The sequence below is a fragment of the Prunus avium genome, chromosome 3 (genome assembly GCF_965620075.1).
Source record: "Prunus avium chromosome 3, drPruAviu1.hap1.1, whole genome shotgun sequence".
NCBI lineage: Eukaryota > Viridiplantae > Streptophyta > Magnoliopsida > Rosales > Rosaceae > Prunus > Prunus avium.
In genome coordinates, this window is record NC_142286.1 from 37,921,876 (window position 1) to 37,939,807 (window position 17,932).

The window sequence follows — 17,932 nt, forward strand, 5'->3', positions numbered from 1 at the left end:
TTCCCCTCCTTTCTCTTTTCTTCTTCCTTCCCTTTTTTTTCACTATCTCTTCATGCCGCAACACCCACTCCTTCCTTCCATGGCATGAATCCCATCAACCCACCTCTCTGTCTGTCTGTCTGTCTCTCTCTCTCTCTCCCCCTCCTGATCAGGTGGTGATGGCGGTAATGGTGCTTTGATTGGGCATGGGTGGTGGAGGTGCTGGGGTCGATTGCTTTTTACTAGGTGGCGATGATGTGTATTGGGTTCGATTGGGTGTTTGGTGGTGATTCCATTGGGATGGTGGTGGTGTTGGTGTTGGTGTCGACTGGGTTTGATAGGTTGTGGTGATGTGGGGACTAGGTCTGTGAGGTTTGGTAGTAGTGGCCGTGGTGGGTTTGATTATGGGTTTGATTTTCGTTTATGTTTTGCTGGGTAGAAAATGAAAACATAAATTGAAAACGATAATTTGGCGTTTTCAATTTTTGTACATGAGTTTGAATCTGTTTTCTGAAAGTTGTTTTTCATGTTTTCAAACTCTTGCCACCGAACACATATTTCGACTGTTTTCAGAGAATGAAAACAGAGAATATGTTGAAAACGCTCTACCGAACGGGCCCTTAGTGTCCAAAGAAGACCGAATGCAGACGGAGGACGACCTCAGAGTTCTCACAGGAGCCATTATACAGCTACCGGTTACTGGAGCTACGGGTAAAAGAACCCAAGAAGCCATAGATTGAAGCTTCTAAGAATCAACTACTTAAATTGAGCTCTCTCTCCCTCTCTCTAAGCAGTTCGTATATACTCAACACGTATAGCTGGACGGCTACACTTTTAATGTATTCCAATACATTTAGGCAGCTATTTAAATATTCGAATATATTTCACGCGTATAGTCGCGCAGCTGTAAACTTAGAATATTCTAACATATTTCAAGTGTCTAGCCGTGCGGCTATACTATTTAAATATTCGAATATATTTAGTATCGCCGAACGGCTATACGTTTAGAATATTCTAATATATCTCAAAAGTATAGCGACGAATATATTTAACAACTGTAGCCGCACGGCTATACGTTTAGAATATTCTAATATATTTCAAGAGTATAGCTGTTCGGATATACGATTTAAATATTCGAATATATTTAACAAGTATAGCCGAGCGGCTATACGTTTAGAATATTGGGAAATAGCCTTATATGCCACCAATTTTATAATCTTAACTAAAAATACCACCCCTCCCCAATTTTTGTACAACTATCACCTATAAATATAAAATTATTGTCCACTTATTGCTGAATTTTAACAAGTTCAGAAAGTTTGTTCTCTCTTAGGTCACTCAGCTTTCTCTCTCTCTCTCTCTGTGGCACAGCTTTCTTTCTCTTTGGTTTCTGTCTAACGCAGCTCTCTGTGTCTCTCTTGGCTCTCTCTCTCTCTAGCACAACTCTCTGTCTCTCTCTTTGCTCTCTTTCTCATAGCGCAGCTCTTTCTCTCTCTAACTTCGTTATGTCTTTTTCTTCCTCTATTCGGTCTCTTGCTCTCTGTTTGGAATCGTGAACCCCTCCCTTTAGGTATGTCTTCTGAATAGTTGCTTGCAACCTTGAAGCTTTAGTGGATCGCCGACCTCGAAAAGGTAGTGTTGATGGTTATTTTCTTAAAATCAGTGGGATTATGTGAAATGGGTTATATTTTGATTGTTTGGGTTTGTGTTAAATTCGTTTTGGCTTTAATTGCTTTGGGTTAGGTTTTGTTGAATATTCATGCTCAGTCATCTGGGTTTGTACCAATTGCACTTAGATTGGTCTGGATATGTGAATCTTGAAACTTGGGATTTTCCATTTGATGTAGTAGATCTGTATAGTGTGATTGCTGATGTGTTACTGGTGTACTGCTGTTGTGTTCCTCTTATTTTACTGTCGTATTGCTGTTATGTTGATGTTATATTGCTATTATATTGATTTTATATTGTGGTTATATTGCTATTGTATTGTATTTTTATTGTGGTTATATTGTGTTAATGAAATGTTGTTTTGTCATGGTCAGAAATGGAGACAATTGTTATTCTCGTGTGCTACAATGGAAAATGGGTCACCTCGAAGAAGATGTGCAAATACGAAGGGGGTGAGTCAAAAGGCTTAATAGTTCCACGGACCATCAAAGGAAAAATTGAAATTGCCTCTACCACTGCAATTATGATATTCAAGGAATCAGAAGAAATGGCCAAGTTGAAGCAACAACAAGTGGAAAGGGGATTTGAACTATTTCGTAAGTTTGCAAAAATAGTGGATCCGGCAGGAAACTGGGCCATAATCACTGTGGCCGGGGTCATGAATTTCATGGGTCGTGGTCGCCGCACTTGAAGAGTATGCAAACTTCGAATTTGTCAACAGCAGGGAAATGGAACTATGAGGTGGCCTCTTTTTGTATTATGTAACCATGGGGTGGCCTATTGTTGTATTATGTAAGTTTGGAAATAGGATTTTATGGAATGATCATGCCTCTTTTTGTATTTGTGCGTATACAGTTTATTGGTGTCCAGTTGAGTGGCGATATAGCAGCAATAAATATTCAATAAACATGCGTACACTGGCAATATTATGTCAATAAGAGTACAATAGAGAGATGATAGAGTTACAATATGATCTTATTACAGTACGTACTGCATCAGAATGTTTTTAAAATTATTTGCTCCTCAAAAATTCAAGAAAAAAAAAAAGTAATTACAACCTGGAAAAAGGATGAAGTATACATCCCTTAAAAGACAGATGGCCTACATTACAGACCTTCAAAATGAACTCTATATATATAATGCATGCCTTGTAGCACCATCACATCCCCCCCTAAATTACAGAAACATGACACCCCAAAACCTCATGCTCATTCCTCTTTCAACCCCTAAATTATCCATTGGATGCCCAATACTAGATGACTGCTTGGGGGGTGGGATACCCTGCAACTCCATAACAGAATTGGTAGGGGAGAGTGGTTCCGGGAAGACGCAGCTTTGTCTCCAACTTACGGTACGAGCTCAGCTCCCACCCTCACATGGCGGACTAGGGGGCTCTCCATTGGACAAGTATTGCCTATCCAACCAATCCAGTATGTTACCACAGCTCTGGAAATCCGGATTTGGCCAGCTTTTACCTCCTTTGTGTCATCTTAATTTCTTGTTACCATAACTCTTGGTAACAAGGAATTACCTTTGTAAATGAGATATTTTCTGAAGCTTTTGGCATCTTTGTGAAGTCAAAGCTTCATCATGGCAAGGGGACAATGGGCAAAGGCTTTAGAGGAAAGAATGAGTTTTATATTAAAAGTGTGAGCTGGAAATGATGGGCAAAGGAGCAAAGGGAAGTGCAATCTGAAGTGGGAGAGGTTTTGAACGTGGGTAGCCTATCCATTCTATGATTCTACACATTGAGAGCAGATTTTGGAGAGTTTGGAGATAGGAGAAGCCAAGGTGCAGCCAAGCAAAGTGGAGAAGAAGGCTTCCACCATTGATGACCTTGAAGCTTTCATCATTTTCTCAAAATCTGTAAACTCTTTCTAATTTTATTTTGAATTTGTATTTGGAATAAGTATGAGCAACTAAACTCCATAGCTAGGGCTTAGGTTGAAGCCCTAAACATGATTACCTTATTGTTTTGATGCTTGAGTGTATGAATTTCTAGATATTGTTGATGAATTCCAATTCACCAAATTAATCTATCCTTGATGTGTGTTTTTCCTTGGTTGGCCATCTTTGAAAGCATGCTTCTTGAGATTGTTGGGGTTATGTGTATCTTCATGTTATCCTAAGCAATAAATGGATGAAGTAAGAATCATCCATGTGAATTGGTTTCTTGAATACCTAATGTAAACACCATGCTATTAGGATTCTTGTGATGTTCATATTCTCTTTGAACTTAATGGGTTCTCCTTGTAATTGAATCGAAGTACGAACCATACCTAGGTTCGGTTATGGGGAGGGCACAAGTATTGTAGCACGAACCATGCACTTTACGTATATTAGAGAGAATCAATGCGTCTTGAGCCACGACCCATGGTCTTGATTGCGAACATTTTCATCAACATGTTTAGAGTTCATCATTTGAGTATTCATGAACATAGGTAGAATTGTTTAGGGTGGATTCCGAAACCCTAGTGTTTGTTACATTTTAATTTCACAATTTGATAATTCATCTCTGCTATTCTCATTTAAATTCAAAGTCCATTTACTTTCATGCAATAGAAATAGGTCACTTGAACCAAACCAAAACCCCTCCCCCCCAATGTGTGTGTGAGTTGTGTGTTTGATACGTTGTGTGTCTTGTTTATTGAATTCTGTTTATTTTAGTAACTGTTTTGGACTTTTGGTCCGCGTTGTGTTCTTCCATTTTCTGTGCTGATTCCAACCGTATAAAGAACGTGAAATTTGGATAAACGGTTGGAAAGTTATAGGCAAAACACTGGACAGAGGTCGAAACTGGAAAAATAGAAAAACGAATCTGTCCAAATGGTGATAAAAGGGTGATAGAAAGTGCTGTTTGTGTTTTTCTCTAGTTTTCTTGTATTGTTTCATTTCTTTTACACTTCTTTACTCATTTTTAGTTTCCATTTTGCATTTGTGGTGTGTCAATTAAGTGTTCTTTACGTACTCAAATTAGAACTTATAGGAAGCCGACAAGTTCTTCGTGGGATCGACCCCGTACTTACATAATCTATACTTCGATAGATCCGTGCACTTGCGGGTATTTTTAATTGGTTGTTTGCACATTAATTTGTGTCCTCTTAGGAATGCATCCTCTCTTGGATGCAAACAAGTTCAAGGAATGCGAAAAAAAAAAAAAAAAAGAAAACAAAAAAAAAAAAAAACAAAAAAAAAAAAACAAAAAAAAAAAAAAAACAAAAAAAAAAAAAAAATAAAAAAAAAAAATAAAAAAACCAAAAAAAAAAAAAAAAAAAAGAAAAAAAAATCAAAAAATCAAAAAATAAAAAAAAAAAAAAAAAAAAAAGAAAAAAAAAAAAAAAAGAAAAAAAAAATGGAGAGAGATGGCAACCTCAATCGTAAGAATGGGAAGTGTGGAGCAATGGGAGAAGTCGACCTCCAAGTGCATCCATGCTCGACCTAATCGCTTCAAGGGGGAGCATTTCAATCCTTTCTCTTCTTTGAATTCTGTTTATTTCTGTTATTGTTTTTGCCTTTTGGTCCGCGTTGGGTTCTTTGTTTTTCTGTGCTGAATCCAACCATATAAAGAACGTGAAATTTGGACTTGCGGTTGGAAAGTTATGGCCTAAAAACTGAACACAGGTCGAAGCTGAAAAACAGAGAAACGAATCTGTCCAAATGGTGATAAATAGGTGATAGAAAGTGCTGTTTGTGTTTTTCTTTGGTTTCTTGGTTTGTTTCTTTTAGTACAACAATTTATTTCGTTTGTTTGAGTTTGTTTAGAGTACTTAGTTCATTTTCATTTATGGTTTGTTGTTTCATTTTATCTTAATTTGTTTTTGTTTTTTTTTATCTTAGAAAATAAAAAAAGATTTTTTATATGAGCTGACTTATGGTAACCCCAGTGAGCACTTCCGTCAATACAGTGTCTAGGAGTTCTTTAGGCGACACCTTCGGTGTCTAAGAAGTTTGGGTTTTAAGCGGGACCATTGTGACCCCTCCAACCTTCCCGGATCCCCTGGCTGTGTTTTCTGAGGCCCTTAACTGGTCATCCGTGAGTTGCTTGTATATTCGTGTGTTTTTAAATTAAGTTTTTTTTTTTATATTTTCTTTGTTATCTTTTCTGTTGAGTATTTGTTCTTGTTTTTGTTTTGTTAAGTTAGTTTATGTATTTTATTTACGTGGTATGGTTAGTTAGTTTATTTCTGAGTGTTAAAACACATTTTTATTTTATTTCAAACTCTGCATTAAAAACAAACAAAAACAAACAACAAAAAAACAACAAAAAAAACAAAAAAAACTTCTTCTTCTTCTTCATCTTCTTTATCTTCATCTTCATCATCATCATGGCTTGCTTCTATTGTCTCGCACTTGTAGAATCTGCAGCAGCTCTACATGGTCATCATTTTTCCTCTGCAGTGCTTCCACATGCTGAGTGGCACAGTAAAGCCGCTTCTGCAAATCTGCCACCATAGCCTTCAAGGAAGCCACTTCCTCGTTCAGCGCTGTGCACTCCCGCATCCTCGCCAGTAATCGCATGCCCAAATTGGTAGCTGAGACTGCATGGAGCACAGATAAAGAGTGGGACTCATCCACTGCCATCTTGTCAGACCTACGTGCCACATGCAGATGATCTGCCGGTGTGAGTATACTGCCAATCATGCCACCCAGCAGCACTGCTCTGTTCGGCCTTGCCTCAGCAAAGTTCGGTATTGCCTCAGCAAAGTTTGAGGCCGTGCCATGATGATATGTGGAGTTTGGGAAGACAGGAGTTGGAGGAGCCCTTGTCTGGGCATTCGGTGGTGCAAGTGAGAGCTCAAGGTTGAGATCATCAAGGTGAGTGCATGAGGATGCCATTTGTTTTGCTTCTGAATTTTTTGATGTTTTTCCTTGAGTTTGCAGGAAGAAATGCTGGGTATCATCCGCTTGCAGAGGTGTGGTTTAAATAGACATATGCTGATGAGAGAGAGCCAACACCATTTCGGATTTCCCGGGCATGCTCGACCTAATCGCTTCAAGGGGGAGCACATTAACTTTCACTTTACTTTTCTTTTTTCCGTGTTTTCTGGTGTTTTGTGTTTTTGCCCGTTACTTTCATTTTCTAGAGCTTTGTGTTTTTGCTTTTCCCTTTCGGCTATCATCTTTATTTTATTTTAGTTAGGGAATTGTGCTTTCTTTTCTGTTTGTCGTCTTCGTTTGATTTAAGTTTGGGAGATGCGCTTTCTTTTCCGTTTTCTTTTTCCTTCTGCAACTTTACTATTTTATTTCCGAAATAAAATAACCAAATACAAAAACAACAAAATAAAATAAAAACAACAATAATGCAGTAGAAGTCATTTCTTCATAGTGCTCGGTGTCTCGACCATTGGAGCTTTGAGTTTGGCCCTATGGCTGTCCTCTTCTGGATTTTCACGCACAGCCTCTTGGGGCTCATCACTTGAGCTCCCAAAGATCGCACTCTTAGCTTGAGCGTAACGTATCTCGCGATCTGCTTGCTTGCGTTTACCCGGTTGGTCCAGGTCCTCCAGCTGCTTTCTCATGTCATGGGCGTAAACACTTACCATCTTTGAGAGATTTTGGTTCTCTTCCCGCAACGCCTCCAGTTGGTGTCGATTCACCTCCACTATCCTTGCCCTTTCCCTTTTTAAGCTTTTAATAATACTCTGGCATTCTTCCACCATACTTCGCTCCGCCGCCAGCTGACCTCTTAGCACCTCCACCTCATGGGACTTCGCAATTAGGCGATGACCCACACTTGCGACTGTTGCCGAGCTTTGCACGCTTAGTGCCAGAGCATCGCTCACGACCCGGTTGTCATCCCTTGATCCCAGCACCCGTATATCCTTGGGAGTTACTAGATTTCTAGCAACTCCAAGGGCAACATCGTTGTCCAGCAGTATCGAGTCATTCACTGTCACGTGCCCCCGTGCAGAGGCAAAGTAGGGCATCCACACTGGTGCCACTGCTTGGCCCCGAGTCTGAGTCGGTGGAGCTAGGTTGAGATCCAACGAGAATGGATAGGAAGAGGCCATTTGAACTTTCTTTTCTTTTGTCTTTCTTTTCTCTTTTGTGTGTTTCTGAGTCTGTGTGTTCTTCCCCAACTCTTTCTCTTCTTCTTTTATAGAGTTAGTTTTTACGTAACCCTAGCCACTGCACTTCTGCGTTTTGCGAGGCCCTTACGGCCTATCCCCTTAGGTCACCTCACCTGGTCCCCAACCCCTTTAATTACAGTTCCGCCTTTCAGCGCTTTTGAGAAACGAAAGTCGTCACGCCTTCCTATGAAGCCAATAATTCTGGCTTTGGGACTTGAGAGGGACCTCTGCTTGTCGACACGTCTCTCACTTTGTATCCCGTGACTCACAGGTGCCGAGACTTCAGGGCCCACTTTTTCTATTTTACTGAGTTCTCGCTCTTTGTGCTTCTGACTTGGTTTCTTTGTCTTATTACTTTCTTCGCTTTTGGGCTTTCGTTTGGGTTGGGCTTTCATTTTGGTTTGTGCGTTTCTTTGGGTTGGATTTCTGCGTACGTAGGACTATTGTTAGGGCTTACTGTTTTATTTGTTTCTGTTTGGTTTCGTTTTTGTTTTCGTTTTTGTTTTCGTTTTTGCAACCGTGTTGTAGTTGTTTTTCGTGTTTGTTCTTGTATTTACTTGCTTTTTTTCCCTTTAATTCTTGTTATAACGTTGTTGATGCCTGAATTCTTTAACATTGAGGACAATGTTTGTTTCTAAGTTTGGGAAGGGATAGCAAGTCTTTTTCTTTTCACTTAAATTCTTACTTTATTTTATTTTGTTTTATTTTCTGTTTTGAGTCTTTTTTGTTCTTAAGTCACTTTCCGGACATATATGATGAGATTGTGATGAATGTTTAAATGACTTGATTGAAAATGCTTTAAAAAAAAAAAAAAAATTTGTTATTCACTAAATGGCATCGTTCTAGCATGATATGTTTGAAACCCTCTACGCACTTGCCATTTGTTTCATAATTCTCTAGTTGAGGGACTTGCATGATCCAAAGAATTGTATCAAGCATGAATTAGACTTGTATAACCATATAATGTGAGCTTTGAGCCTTGTGCTTCAATTCATGAGTGTTATACACATATTCTTACTTTTCTTGTCATCTGAGTTGTTGTTTGATCTCATTATTCATTGATTTGGTTGAGCACTTAAAAGTTACTCATTCTTGTGCAATTTGATTACATGACATTTAAGAAATGATATTAAGGCCCTCTTTGGATCGTTTGTGCCTTTCAAGCTAACCTTATGCATGCTTAAGCATGATTTTCCATTGTTAACCATTTTGAGCCTACATGTAAACCTTTTCTTTCATTTTACCAATTATATTTCCTCGCCTTAGCCCGAAAAACAAATATTTACCTTTCTAAGGAACTCATGAGCTCTAATTCGGATGTGTTTTTCATGCTAAGTTTGGGAAGGGATATTACATAAAGAAAAAAAAAAAAAAAGAAATTCACACAATTGGTGAAAGAAAAGAAAAAAAAAAAAAAAAGTTGTGATTAAGTGGTGGTTGATTGAAAATTCATTTTTGGGCCTTCAAAATAAATTGGTGTTTGGAAAGGAGTGTGAATCAATGTAAATGAAGGTATAAGGAGTTTTGATCATGTAAAAGAAAAAAATCTAATCGTGATGATTCGAAGTCTTGTAAACTATTATTTTATGCTCTTACATTTTGAGTTCCTTGGACTTTGTATTATCCATACCTTTCATTTCTCACTCACCTTACACCCTTGGCCTCATTACAACCTATAATAAAGACCTAAATTGATCTTAAATGTCATGTGGTTGAATTGCATTCATTTTTCTACTTTTAAGTGTTTGGCATCCTTCTTGAGATCATATTAATGCAAGTTCTTCATCTTCCTATTTTTGAGTTAAGTCCCTTATGATTTAACTCTAATCTCATGTTTATAATTGAGTGTTGCATTGTAGCCCTCTTCTGAGTGATTCATTTGTGAGAGGACAACTTTGGTGAGATTTGAAGTTGCATTTGTGTTTGGTATGATTTTTGAAATTGTGTAAAAACTAAGATTGGAGAATTTGTTGCATTTGGCTATCACACTATACACTTTGAGCATGTTGTGCTTTGAACTTTGCCGCCTTGTAAATAATGTCTAAAATTGAGTTTTAACTTTTGAGTCATGTGCATGAGTCATTTCTCTTCAGAAAATGTTCGGAAAGATTGTTTTGAGTTTACTTTTTACATTTTTTATTTATTTATTTTGGTTTTGTAATTATTTTTATTTTGGTTTTTGTGTTTATTTTATTTTGCTTAAGGACTAACAAATCTAATAAGTTTTCTAACCACCTTGTTTTGTAGAGTTAGTAAAACGTTTGTGGGTATCGTTTCTGTTAAACCCTCAGGAGACACAACTCCTCCTACTAGGGATGCCTAGAGGTTTAAAGGCTTGTTGCATATGCTCAATGCAATCGAGTTACCTGCGGAAGTGGTTTAGTTAACTTCTTGTTTTGTTTTTAACTTTGTTTTGTGTTGTTTTGCTCGAGGACTAGCAAAATCTAGGTTTGGGGGTATTTGATCGGTTCATAATTGTATATCATTTTGTACCCTTCTAGCTTATGATTTGGTTATGTTTTTGAGTTAAACTTGTGCTTTTAATCCTTTTTGTGTTTATCTTTCAGTTAATTGACATTTAGGTAACAATGATGACTTTGGATAGGAAATGATGCAATCCATGCATGTTAAGGGCTGATTGGCATATGAGGAATATGAGCTTAAAGACAAACACATTTTGGCTACAGCCCATTTCCAGCCCAGTTTCGTAGGTCAACTTCTTGGCCTTGGATCAGCATTCTCTGGGGCTCGGATGAGGTGAAGATCTTCATGAAAGTTGTTCAATTGGGTGTCTAGTATAACATATCCAAAATTCAGCCCAATTGGATATTTGTGGAGTGCTCAGCCCGTCCAACACCCAACCTTGCTCAGCAGGATTTGCAGCTGCCAGCTTTGAGCCTTGTCTCCTCCTTTAAGCCATGTGCCTCACCCATGCTGCAACTGACTTTGGATCCAACATAATGAGTGAAGTGGGGAGGCATTCCAGCTATGAAATTCTAAAGGAGCAAGTTGGTACATGCTGGAGTTATTATAGAGAAAGCATGTGCATGCATGTAAAGCAAAGAAATGAAATGAAGTCAATTCCAGTCTCTGTTCGGCTGCCAACTTGTAAGGCCCAAAACGCACACTTCTACTGCTCCGATGGGAATACTTTCTTCATAGAAGTTGTTCCAATGGGTGTCTATTATAACATATCCAAATTTGAGCACCATTGGATACGTTTTGAAACCTCTGGCCTTCCTACACCAAGACTGGTTCAGAAAACTCATTTTTCAGCAACCAAAAGGCAACCACATGGGTTGGCAGCAAAAGGCAGCCACAATTGATCACCTTTGATCCCATGTGAAGAAAGCTTGAGGTGCAGCAAAAGAAGTATGGGATGAGATTGATTCCAACCACACTAACATAGACAAGATGAAGTGTGAGTTATGGGTTGTATTAAAAGAGGAATGGTGGTGTTGGATTTCATCATGTTGTTCCTCCCTCTTAGCCCTATAAATAGAGAAGCCTTCAAGCTTCATAAATCACACCCCAAGGGGGGGAGCTCTCAAACACTTCTCTAGAGCTCCCTTCCCTTCTCTCCCTCAAATTCTCTTAGTTTCCTTTCTAGTTTTCAATTGTTGTAATGAAATATTTGTGCTGAAATTCTCCTTAAGTTTTTCAAGTTCTACTTTACTTTTATTTGTAATGTACATTCTTTCTTAAGTATTCAAGTTTAATTAGTTTCCAAGTTTCAATTATGATTTTTGTTCTTATTCATTATGCTTATAAGTTAATATGCTAGTTTGAATGATTGATCACCATTTAGGCTTGCATGTTAGCTATCTTGGTTTGAATTAAGAGTAGACACCATGCTTTAATTCGAATTGAACTATGGATAAGAAGAGTATGTATGGACATTCGACAACAGGGATTAGATACATGCTTGGTTGTTTAAATTGTTCTTCTATGCTTAATGGGTTCCTAATGCTTAGTTTTAGGTTAGACAACAAATGATCAAATTAGGGAATTAGGAACACAAGGTTTTGACCAAACACCATGGCTTAATCATACTTTAGCTAGAATCAATCCATTAATCTAATTGAACTTGGGAACTTATTTGCTTGAGTTATTTCCTTTTTTCTTGCTTTATTTATTTTCTTTTTCATTTTTGTTTTATGTAGGGGAAATGAATTGGATCATTCAATCACCAATCCTCGTGGGATCGACCTCGCACTTACATATGCTATACTACCAAACGGCTCGTGCACTTGCATCCTCAACTTGTGATACTCGAAACCCACCACAAATAAAAGTAAATGTTACATGACCTACCAAAGCAACACAAATCATATTGTCTAAGATACATTGCGCAATGGAATATTGTTTTTACAGGTGCTTTTATTGTGGCCTGCAGAACCACACCTTGAGCACTTTCTTCTAATGGTGCCCTCTCCGTGCGAGGGAATTCTTATCTTCTTTCGTCTGCCTGGCATGACCCTTGCCATGGGAGGCAACACAACTTGACTTCGAACATCTTCAGGAATATCCCACATTCCGTGAGGCTGTACCGGGTAGATGCTATCCGAATAAGCATCCATCCAAGTTTTCCGAGTGTAATACCAAGAAGCCTTTGAGTATACATTTACTTTCAAGAAGCGGCAAACTGCAACTACATGCTTGCAAGGTAACTGGTCAAGCTGAAACTTTCTACAACTACAACTGTTGTTCGTCAAATCTACGAGCCCGTCCATATAACCGTCCAAAACATTATACTGTGCATTATTTACTTTAACCACATTCATCCTTGCAGCATCCTCCAACCTGTTCCTCAACTTCTTCTCTCCAAAATTGGGGCACAATGTTGTTGTGCAATTCAAAGCCAAGTCACGACGTTCGGTGAACCATTTCACAAGGAGATTAATAATTTCCCCTATCAAATGAACCACTGGCATCATTTTTGCAAACCTAAGGACTGAGTTGATTGACTCCGCAATATTTGTTGTCATTACATTGTAGCGGCGTCCATCCATGTGAGCTCTAGACCACTTATGTAACCCTGCCTCTTCAAGATATTGAGCAACATGTTCCTTTGGCTTGATCTTGCGAAAATGACAATCAAATTCAGCAATGAAATAAGATTTCGCAGCCTTCTCAAAGTGCATAAGTATGTGATCATGCTTTTTCAACTTGCAAGTGCGTTTCATGTTCCCCTTCATATGATAAAAGCATATGCCATGTTGCGCAGTTGGAAAAACTTTGTTCCACACATTCTCTATGCTAACATTGCGATCAGAAATAATAACAAGATTGGGACACTCACCAATGGCTTCATGAAGTTTAGTGAAAAACCAATGCCATGATGCATCCGTCTCCAAATCCCCGATCCCAAAAGCAAGAGGATATATATTTCAATTACCATCGAATGCATTTGCTACAAACATAACACCCTTGTACTTGGATTTTAAATGAGTGGCATCCATGGCTATCACTGGGCGCATGGAAGAACGAAACCCTCTAATAAATGCGCCAACCGCCATAAAGAAATACACAAAGTGATTGTTCTCATCAGTTTGGATGTGTGTTTTTGTGCCGGGATTCAACGCTCCAATTCATAGCAATAAGCTGGAAGGATATAATATGCCTCCTCTGCTGATCCTCTAATGGACAATAGAGCTAACTCCCTTGCTTTCCAAGCTTTCGAATAATGGATGCTGAAACCAAACTTGTGTTTCACATTTCTCATAATGTCACTTGCTGTGTATATTGTCCGAGAATCCTTAAACTTCCTTTTAAATGAAGTGGCTACAAGTGCTGCAGTTGCTTGACGATGGTTGTCACTTACAAACCTCAAATCACATTCATGGACAGTTGTACACCTCACAATCATGAAGCTGTATTCTCCAACTCTCGATGCTCGGACTCGCCATGGGCATGGACGTTGACAACAAACCACAAGCAACCTCTTAGTGCAAGACAATTGCACCTTAAATTCAAAGTGGCCTCTTAATGCCATCAACTGTAACTCCATCAACAATGCTTTCTTAGTAGAGAAAATTTGCCCAACTGTAATTTTTGGATTTTTTTCACTTCGCGAAAATCCCCTATCCAAATATACTTCTCCATCATTTACACCGGCTTCATTGTACCGGTTCTGTTCACCTATTTGATTCCAATAATGTTCACAAATGGGTTCGGATTCTCCTCCTAAATGCATTATTGGCAGTTGGGCAGATGTGTTCAAGCAGCCCAAAATAGGAGGGGCAGAGTACACTGACACTTCATTTCTTTCAGTACCATTATCACTGCCATGCATCTGATCCACCTCGCTAAAATCAATCATATCCATAAAATCTGTCCCTACTTCACCTCCCACATCAGTGCCATTTGTATTATTCCAAGTTACTTAATTGCTTTCAACAATGGCAACTAAAGAACGACCCATCCGACTACTATCTGTCGTGATATGCTTACTATCAACTACATCATTTGTCAGTCCTTTATCTTCTATACTCACGAGTAAGGGAGCTAGTTTTGAAGGTGTTACCTCAGAATTGTACTTCATAAAAAATTTGACATCATCATCGTCCTCAATCTTTATGTGCTTCGACTCATTCGAGGCCACCAAAACTGAGAATTTTAAGCTAACCTTCTCTTCCTTGCTGTTTGTATTACCAATCTGATGCACACGGTCCAACAGTTCAGCAAATTTGATGGTCCGTGGAACTATTAAGCCTTTTGACTCACCCCCTTCGTATTTGCACATCTTCTTCGAGGTGACCCATTTTCCATTGTAGCACACAAGAATAACAATTGTCTCCATTTCTGACCATGACAAAACAACATTTCATTAACACAATATAACCACAATAACCATACAATACAATAGCAATATAACCACAATATAAAAGCAATATAATAGCAATATAACATCAACATAACAGCAATACGACAGTAAAATAAGAGGAACACAACAGCAGTACACCAGTAATACATCAACAATCACACTATACAGATCTACTACATCAAATGGAAAATCCCAAGTTTCAAGATTCACATATCCAGACCAATCTAAGTGCAATTGGTACAAACCCAGATGACTGAGCATGAATATTCAACAAAACCTAACCCAAAGCAATTAAAGCCAAAACGAATTTAACACAAACCCAAACAATCAAAATATAACACATTTCACATAATCCCACTGATTTTAAGAAAATAACCATCAACACTACCTTTTCGAGGTCGGCGATCCACTAAAGCTTCAAGGTTGCAAGCAGCTATTCAGAAGACGTACCTAAAGGGAGGGGTTCGCGATTCCAAACAGAGAGCAAGAGACCGAACAGAGGGAGAAAAAGACATAACGAAGCTAGAGAGAGAAAGAGCTGCGCTATGAGAAAGAGAGCAAAGAGAGGGACAGAGAGTTGCGCTAGAGAGAGAGAGAGCCAAGAGAGACACATAGAGCTGCATTAGACAGAAACCAAAGAGAAAGAGAGAGAGCTGAGTGACCTAAGAGAGAATAAACTTTCTGAACTTGTGAAAATTCAGCAATAAGTGGACAATAATTTTATATTTATAGGTGATAGTTGTACAAAAATTGGGGAGGGGTGGTATTTTTAGTTAAGATTATAAAATTGGTGGCATATAGGGCTATTTCCATAGAATATTCTTATATATGTATATTTCAAGCGTATAGCCGCGCTACGGTTAGAATATTCTAATTTATTTCAAGAGTATAGGTGTGCGGCTATACTATTTAAATATTCGAATATATTGCAAGAGTATAGCCGCGCGGCTATACGATTTAAATATTCGAATATATTTAACTAGTATAGCCGCGGGGTGATACCTTTAGAATATTCTAATATATTTCAAGTATTCCGCTGCACGGCTATACTATTTAAATATTCGAATATATTTAACGAGTATAGCCGGTCAGCTGGACTATTAGAATATTCTAATACATTTCAAGAGTATAGCCGGTCGGCTATACTATTTAAATATTGGAATATATTTAACGAGTATATCCGTTTGGCTATACTGTTAAAATATTCTAATATACTTTTAAACCGTGTATTATTTAAAATTCAGAAGTGTATCATTTTTAGGAATAAATTTTTTGCATGACATTTTTGTCAAATTATTTTAGGGTTTAGGGCTAAAATACAACTTTCCATAATTAGATTAATTTAGTCTTGGTTAGACTATTGCTAATAATAAATTGGTCAGGAATTTGGGCTTAAAGCCTGGCTGTAGCTTAATTGAAGCAGATAAGAGTGATCTCATGCATGTTTTGTTTGATTCCAGACCTAAGTCCATTTAAACACACCACAGATTTAAGTCTCAGATCGGATTGGTGAGCCAGTGCTCTCATGTCATTATTATATATAATTGACAGCCAAATTGAGATACAATATTGATCAAGGAAAGGAGTTACAGCAAATAGAATTGACAGCCAAATTGAGTTACAATATTGAGCAAGGAAAGGAAATGAAATACATTAATACGACATTCGTTTCAATCTGTCCCTTGCAAATACACACAGAACTGACATACTGATGCACTATAATCAACACATATATATAGGTGCATCGTTTAGAATGCATGAGACTGACACTCAGCGTCGAGAGAGGGCTGCAGCTGAGAGCAAGATTAAGAGTATAAAAACAACAACTCCTACAAAAGATCCAATTAAGGAGCCAGAGATGCGCTCGCAGAAGGAGTTGAATTGCTGGCAGATGGCAAACCAATTTGCCTTGGCATTTCCCTTGTGTGCCAAGTATACAATAGCTGCTGCTGCAGAGGCACCTGCCGTCAGAAGAGCCAACATTGCCTACACAACACAATCGTATAAGACAAGAGGAAGCATAATGGATAGCATGATGTTATAGTTGCAAAAAAAAAAAAAAAAAAATCTTAATTAGGTATTACCGTGTCGAAGAAGATCAAGATAATTCTGCTCCTTTTGGCGTTGCTTCGTACGATGTGGAAGATGGAAAGGGCTAGAGAAAACACCAGATATGCACACACGACGGAATTGGCAACCACGAAAAACCTGTTCTTAAAAGAAGCAGAAGTTTATTAGTTTATATATGTAGCAGAAAAGATATTCATGAACACAGAAAACTTGATGTTCCGGAACACATACGTGAATGTTGGAAGATCATCGTACTCGGCCCTGAACTGAAGGAACTGAGTGAAGAAGGGAAGCCTTTCCCTAGTGGTTCCCATGGCTATTGCACTTACTAAGGTACCAAGAAAAGCAATGATCCTGAGAATGAAGTCTAGTATGGATGCCCCTCTGTTCACCCCTCCAATTTTTGGGGTGCTTGAAGTGCTTTTGGACTCACCAAGCTCAATAGCTCCTCCTACCTTCATGTTTCACTGTAAATTAAATTTGGTGACTGGTTAAACTCTGGTGTTTGAGAGATGGGCTTTGAAACTATGAGCTGGAAGCGAATTGTGCATGTGTTTATATGCATGCAGAAAAGCTAGCACAGGGTGGTATTTTAGTAGCTTTTTGGTAGTCTTCATTGACTTGAAAAACCCATCAACTCTACGTTTGCATCAGGACCTTATCGCTTGAAAAACATCTTATCAGACGAAAAATTCATATAAAAAGAAAAAGCTTGTCCCTGCCAGGAGTTTGGGTGGACTGAACACATGAATTGTGATGTGTAAAGACTACCTACTCGTACTTGCTCTATTATTCAAATATTTTAGACCACTTATGAGGTCACCACCACTTTCCAACCACATCAAATTTGGACCCGAATTGGGGAAGTTACTAAGCGACCAAATTGGAAACATATGGCATATGTCCCTGGTGAGCAGAGAGAAAATGGGGGAGCTTGTGAAATATGAATAATGGGGGCAGTTAGACATCTCTGGGGGTGCAAAGGGAAACTGAGTTGGTCAATGATATGGGGAAAAAAAGATCCACATATTACTTCACTTGTGTAATATCTGTAAAAACCCTAAATCCAAAATGCAAATCCGGCACAAATTAAGGGATCATTGCTCCTAGAAATCCTCGAGTCTCCAAGATTAGTAGTTATTTTTATCAATTTTTGTTTACAACCATGGCATAAGATTTATCATCTTATCTAGGTATTTGGATCTAGAATAATCTTGATTCTTTTCCATTAGCACTTTTCCAAATTCCCCACCAGGTTGTTTAACAATGTTATCTGCGTTGGTTTTGTTACCGAAGAGTTGGTAAGCTTTTCTCATTT

At 38.3% G+C, this 17,932-nt stretch overlaps 2 protein-coding genes across 2 annotated transcripts; both read right to left on the bottom strand.

The window, feature by feature from the left end:
* Nucleotides 1–12,055: 12,055 nt before the first annotated feature.
* Nucleotides 12,056–13,180, bottom strand: LOC148296096 (uncharacterized). Its single transcript, XM_088250701.1, has 2 exons — nt 13,117–13,180; nt 12,056–13,026 (listed from the first exon to the last, which is right to left on the bottom strand). The coding sequence occupies exons 1-2, from the start codon at nt 13,178–13,180 to the stop codon at nt 12,056–12,058; spliced, it is 1,035 nt and encodes a 344-aa protein (XP_088106827.1).
* A 2,887-nt stretch (nt 13,181–16,067) lies between these two features.
* Nucleotides 16,068–17,257, bottom strand: CASP5 (casparian strip membrane protein 1). The gene is made up of 3 exons (XM_021956827.2): nt 16,846–17,257; nt 16,629–16,752; nt 16,068–16,530 (listed from the first exon to the last, which is right to left on the bottom strand). Exons 1-3 carry the CDS (start codon nt 17,073–17,075, stop codon nt 16,315–16,317), a joined length of 570 nt encoding a protein of 189 aa, XP_021812519.2. The 5' UTR covers nt 17,076–17,257; the 3' UTR covers nt 16,068–16,314.
* Between the last annotated feature and the right edge of the window lie 675 nt (nt 17,258–17,932).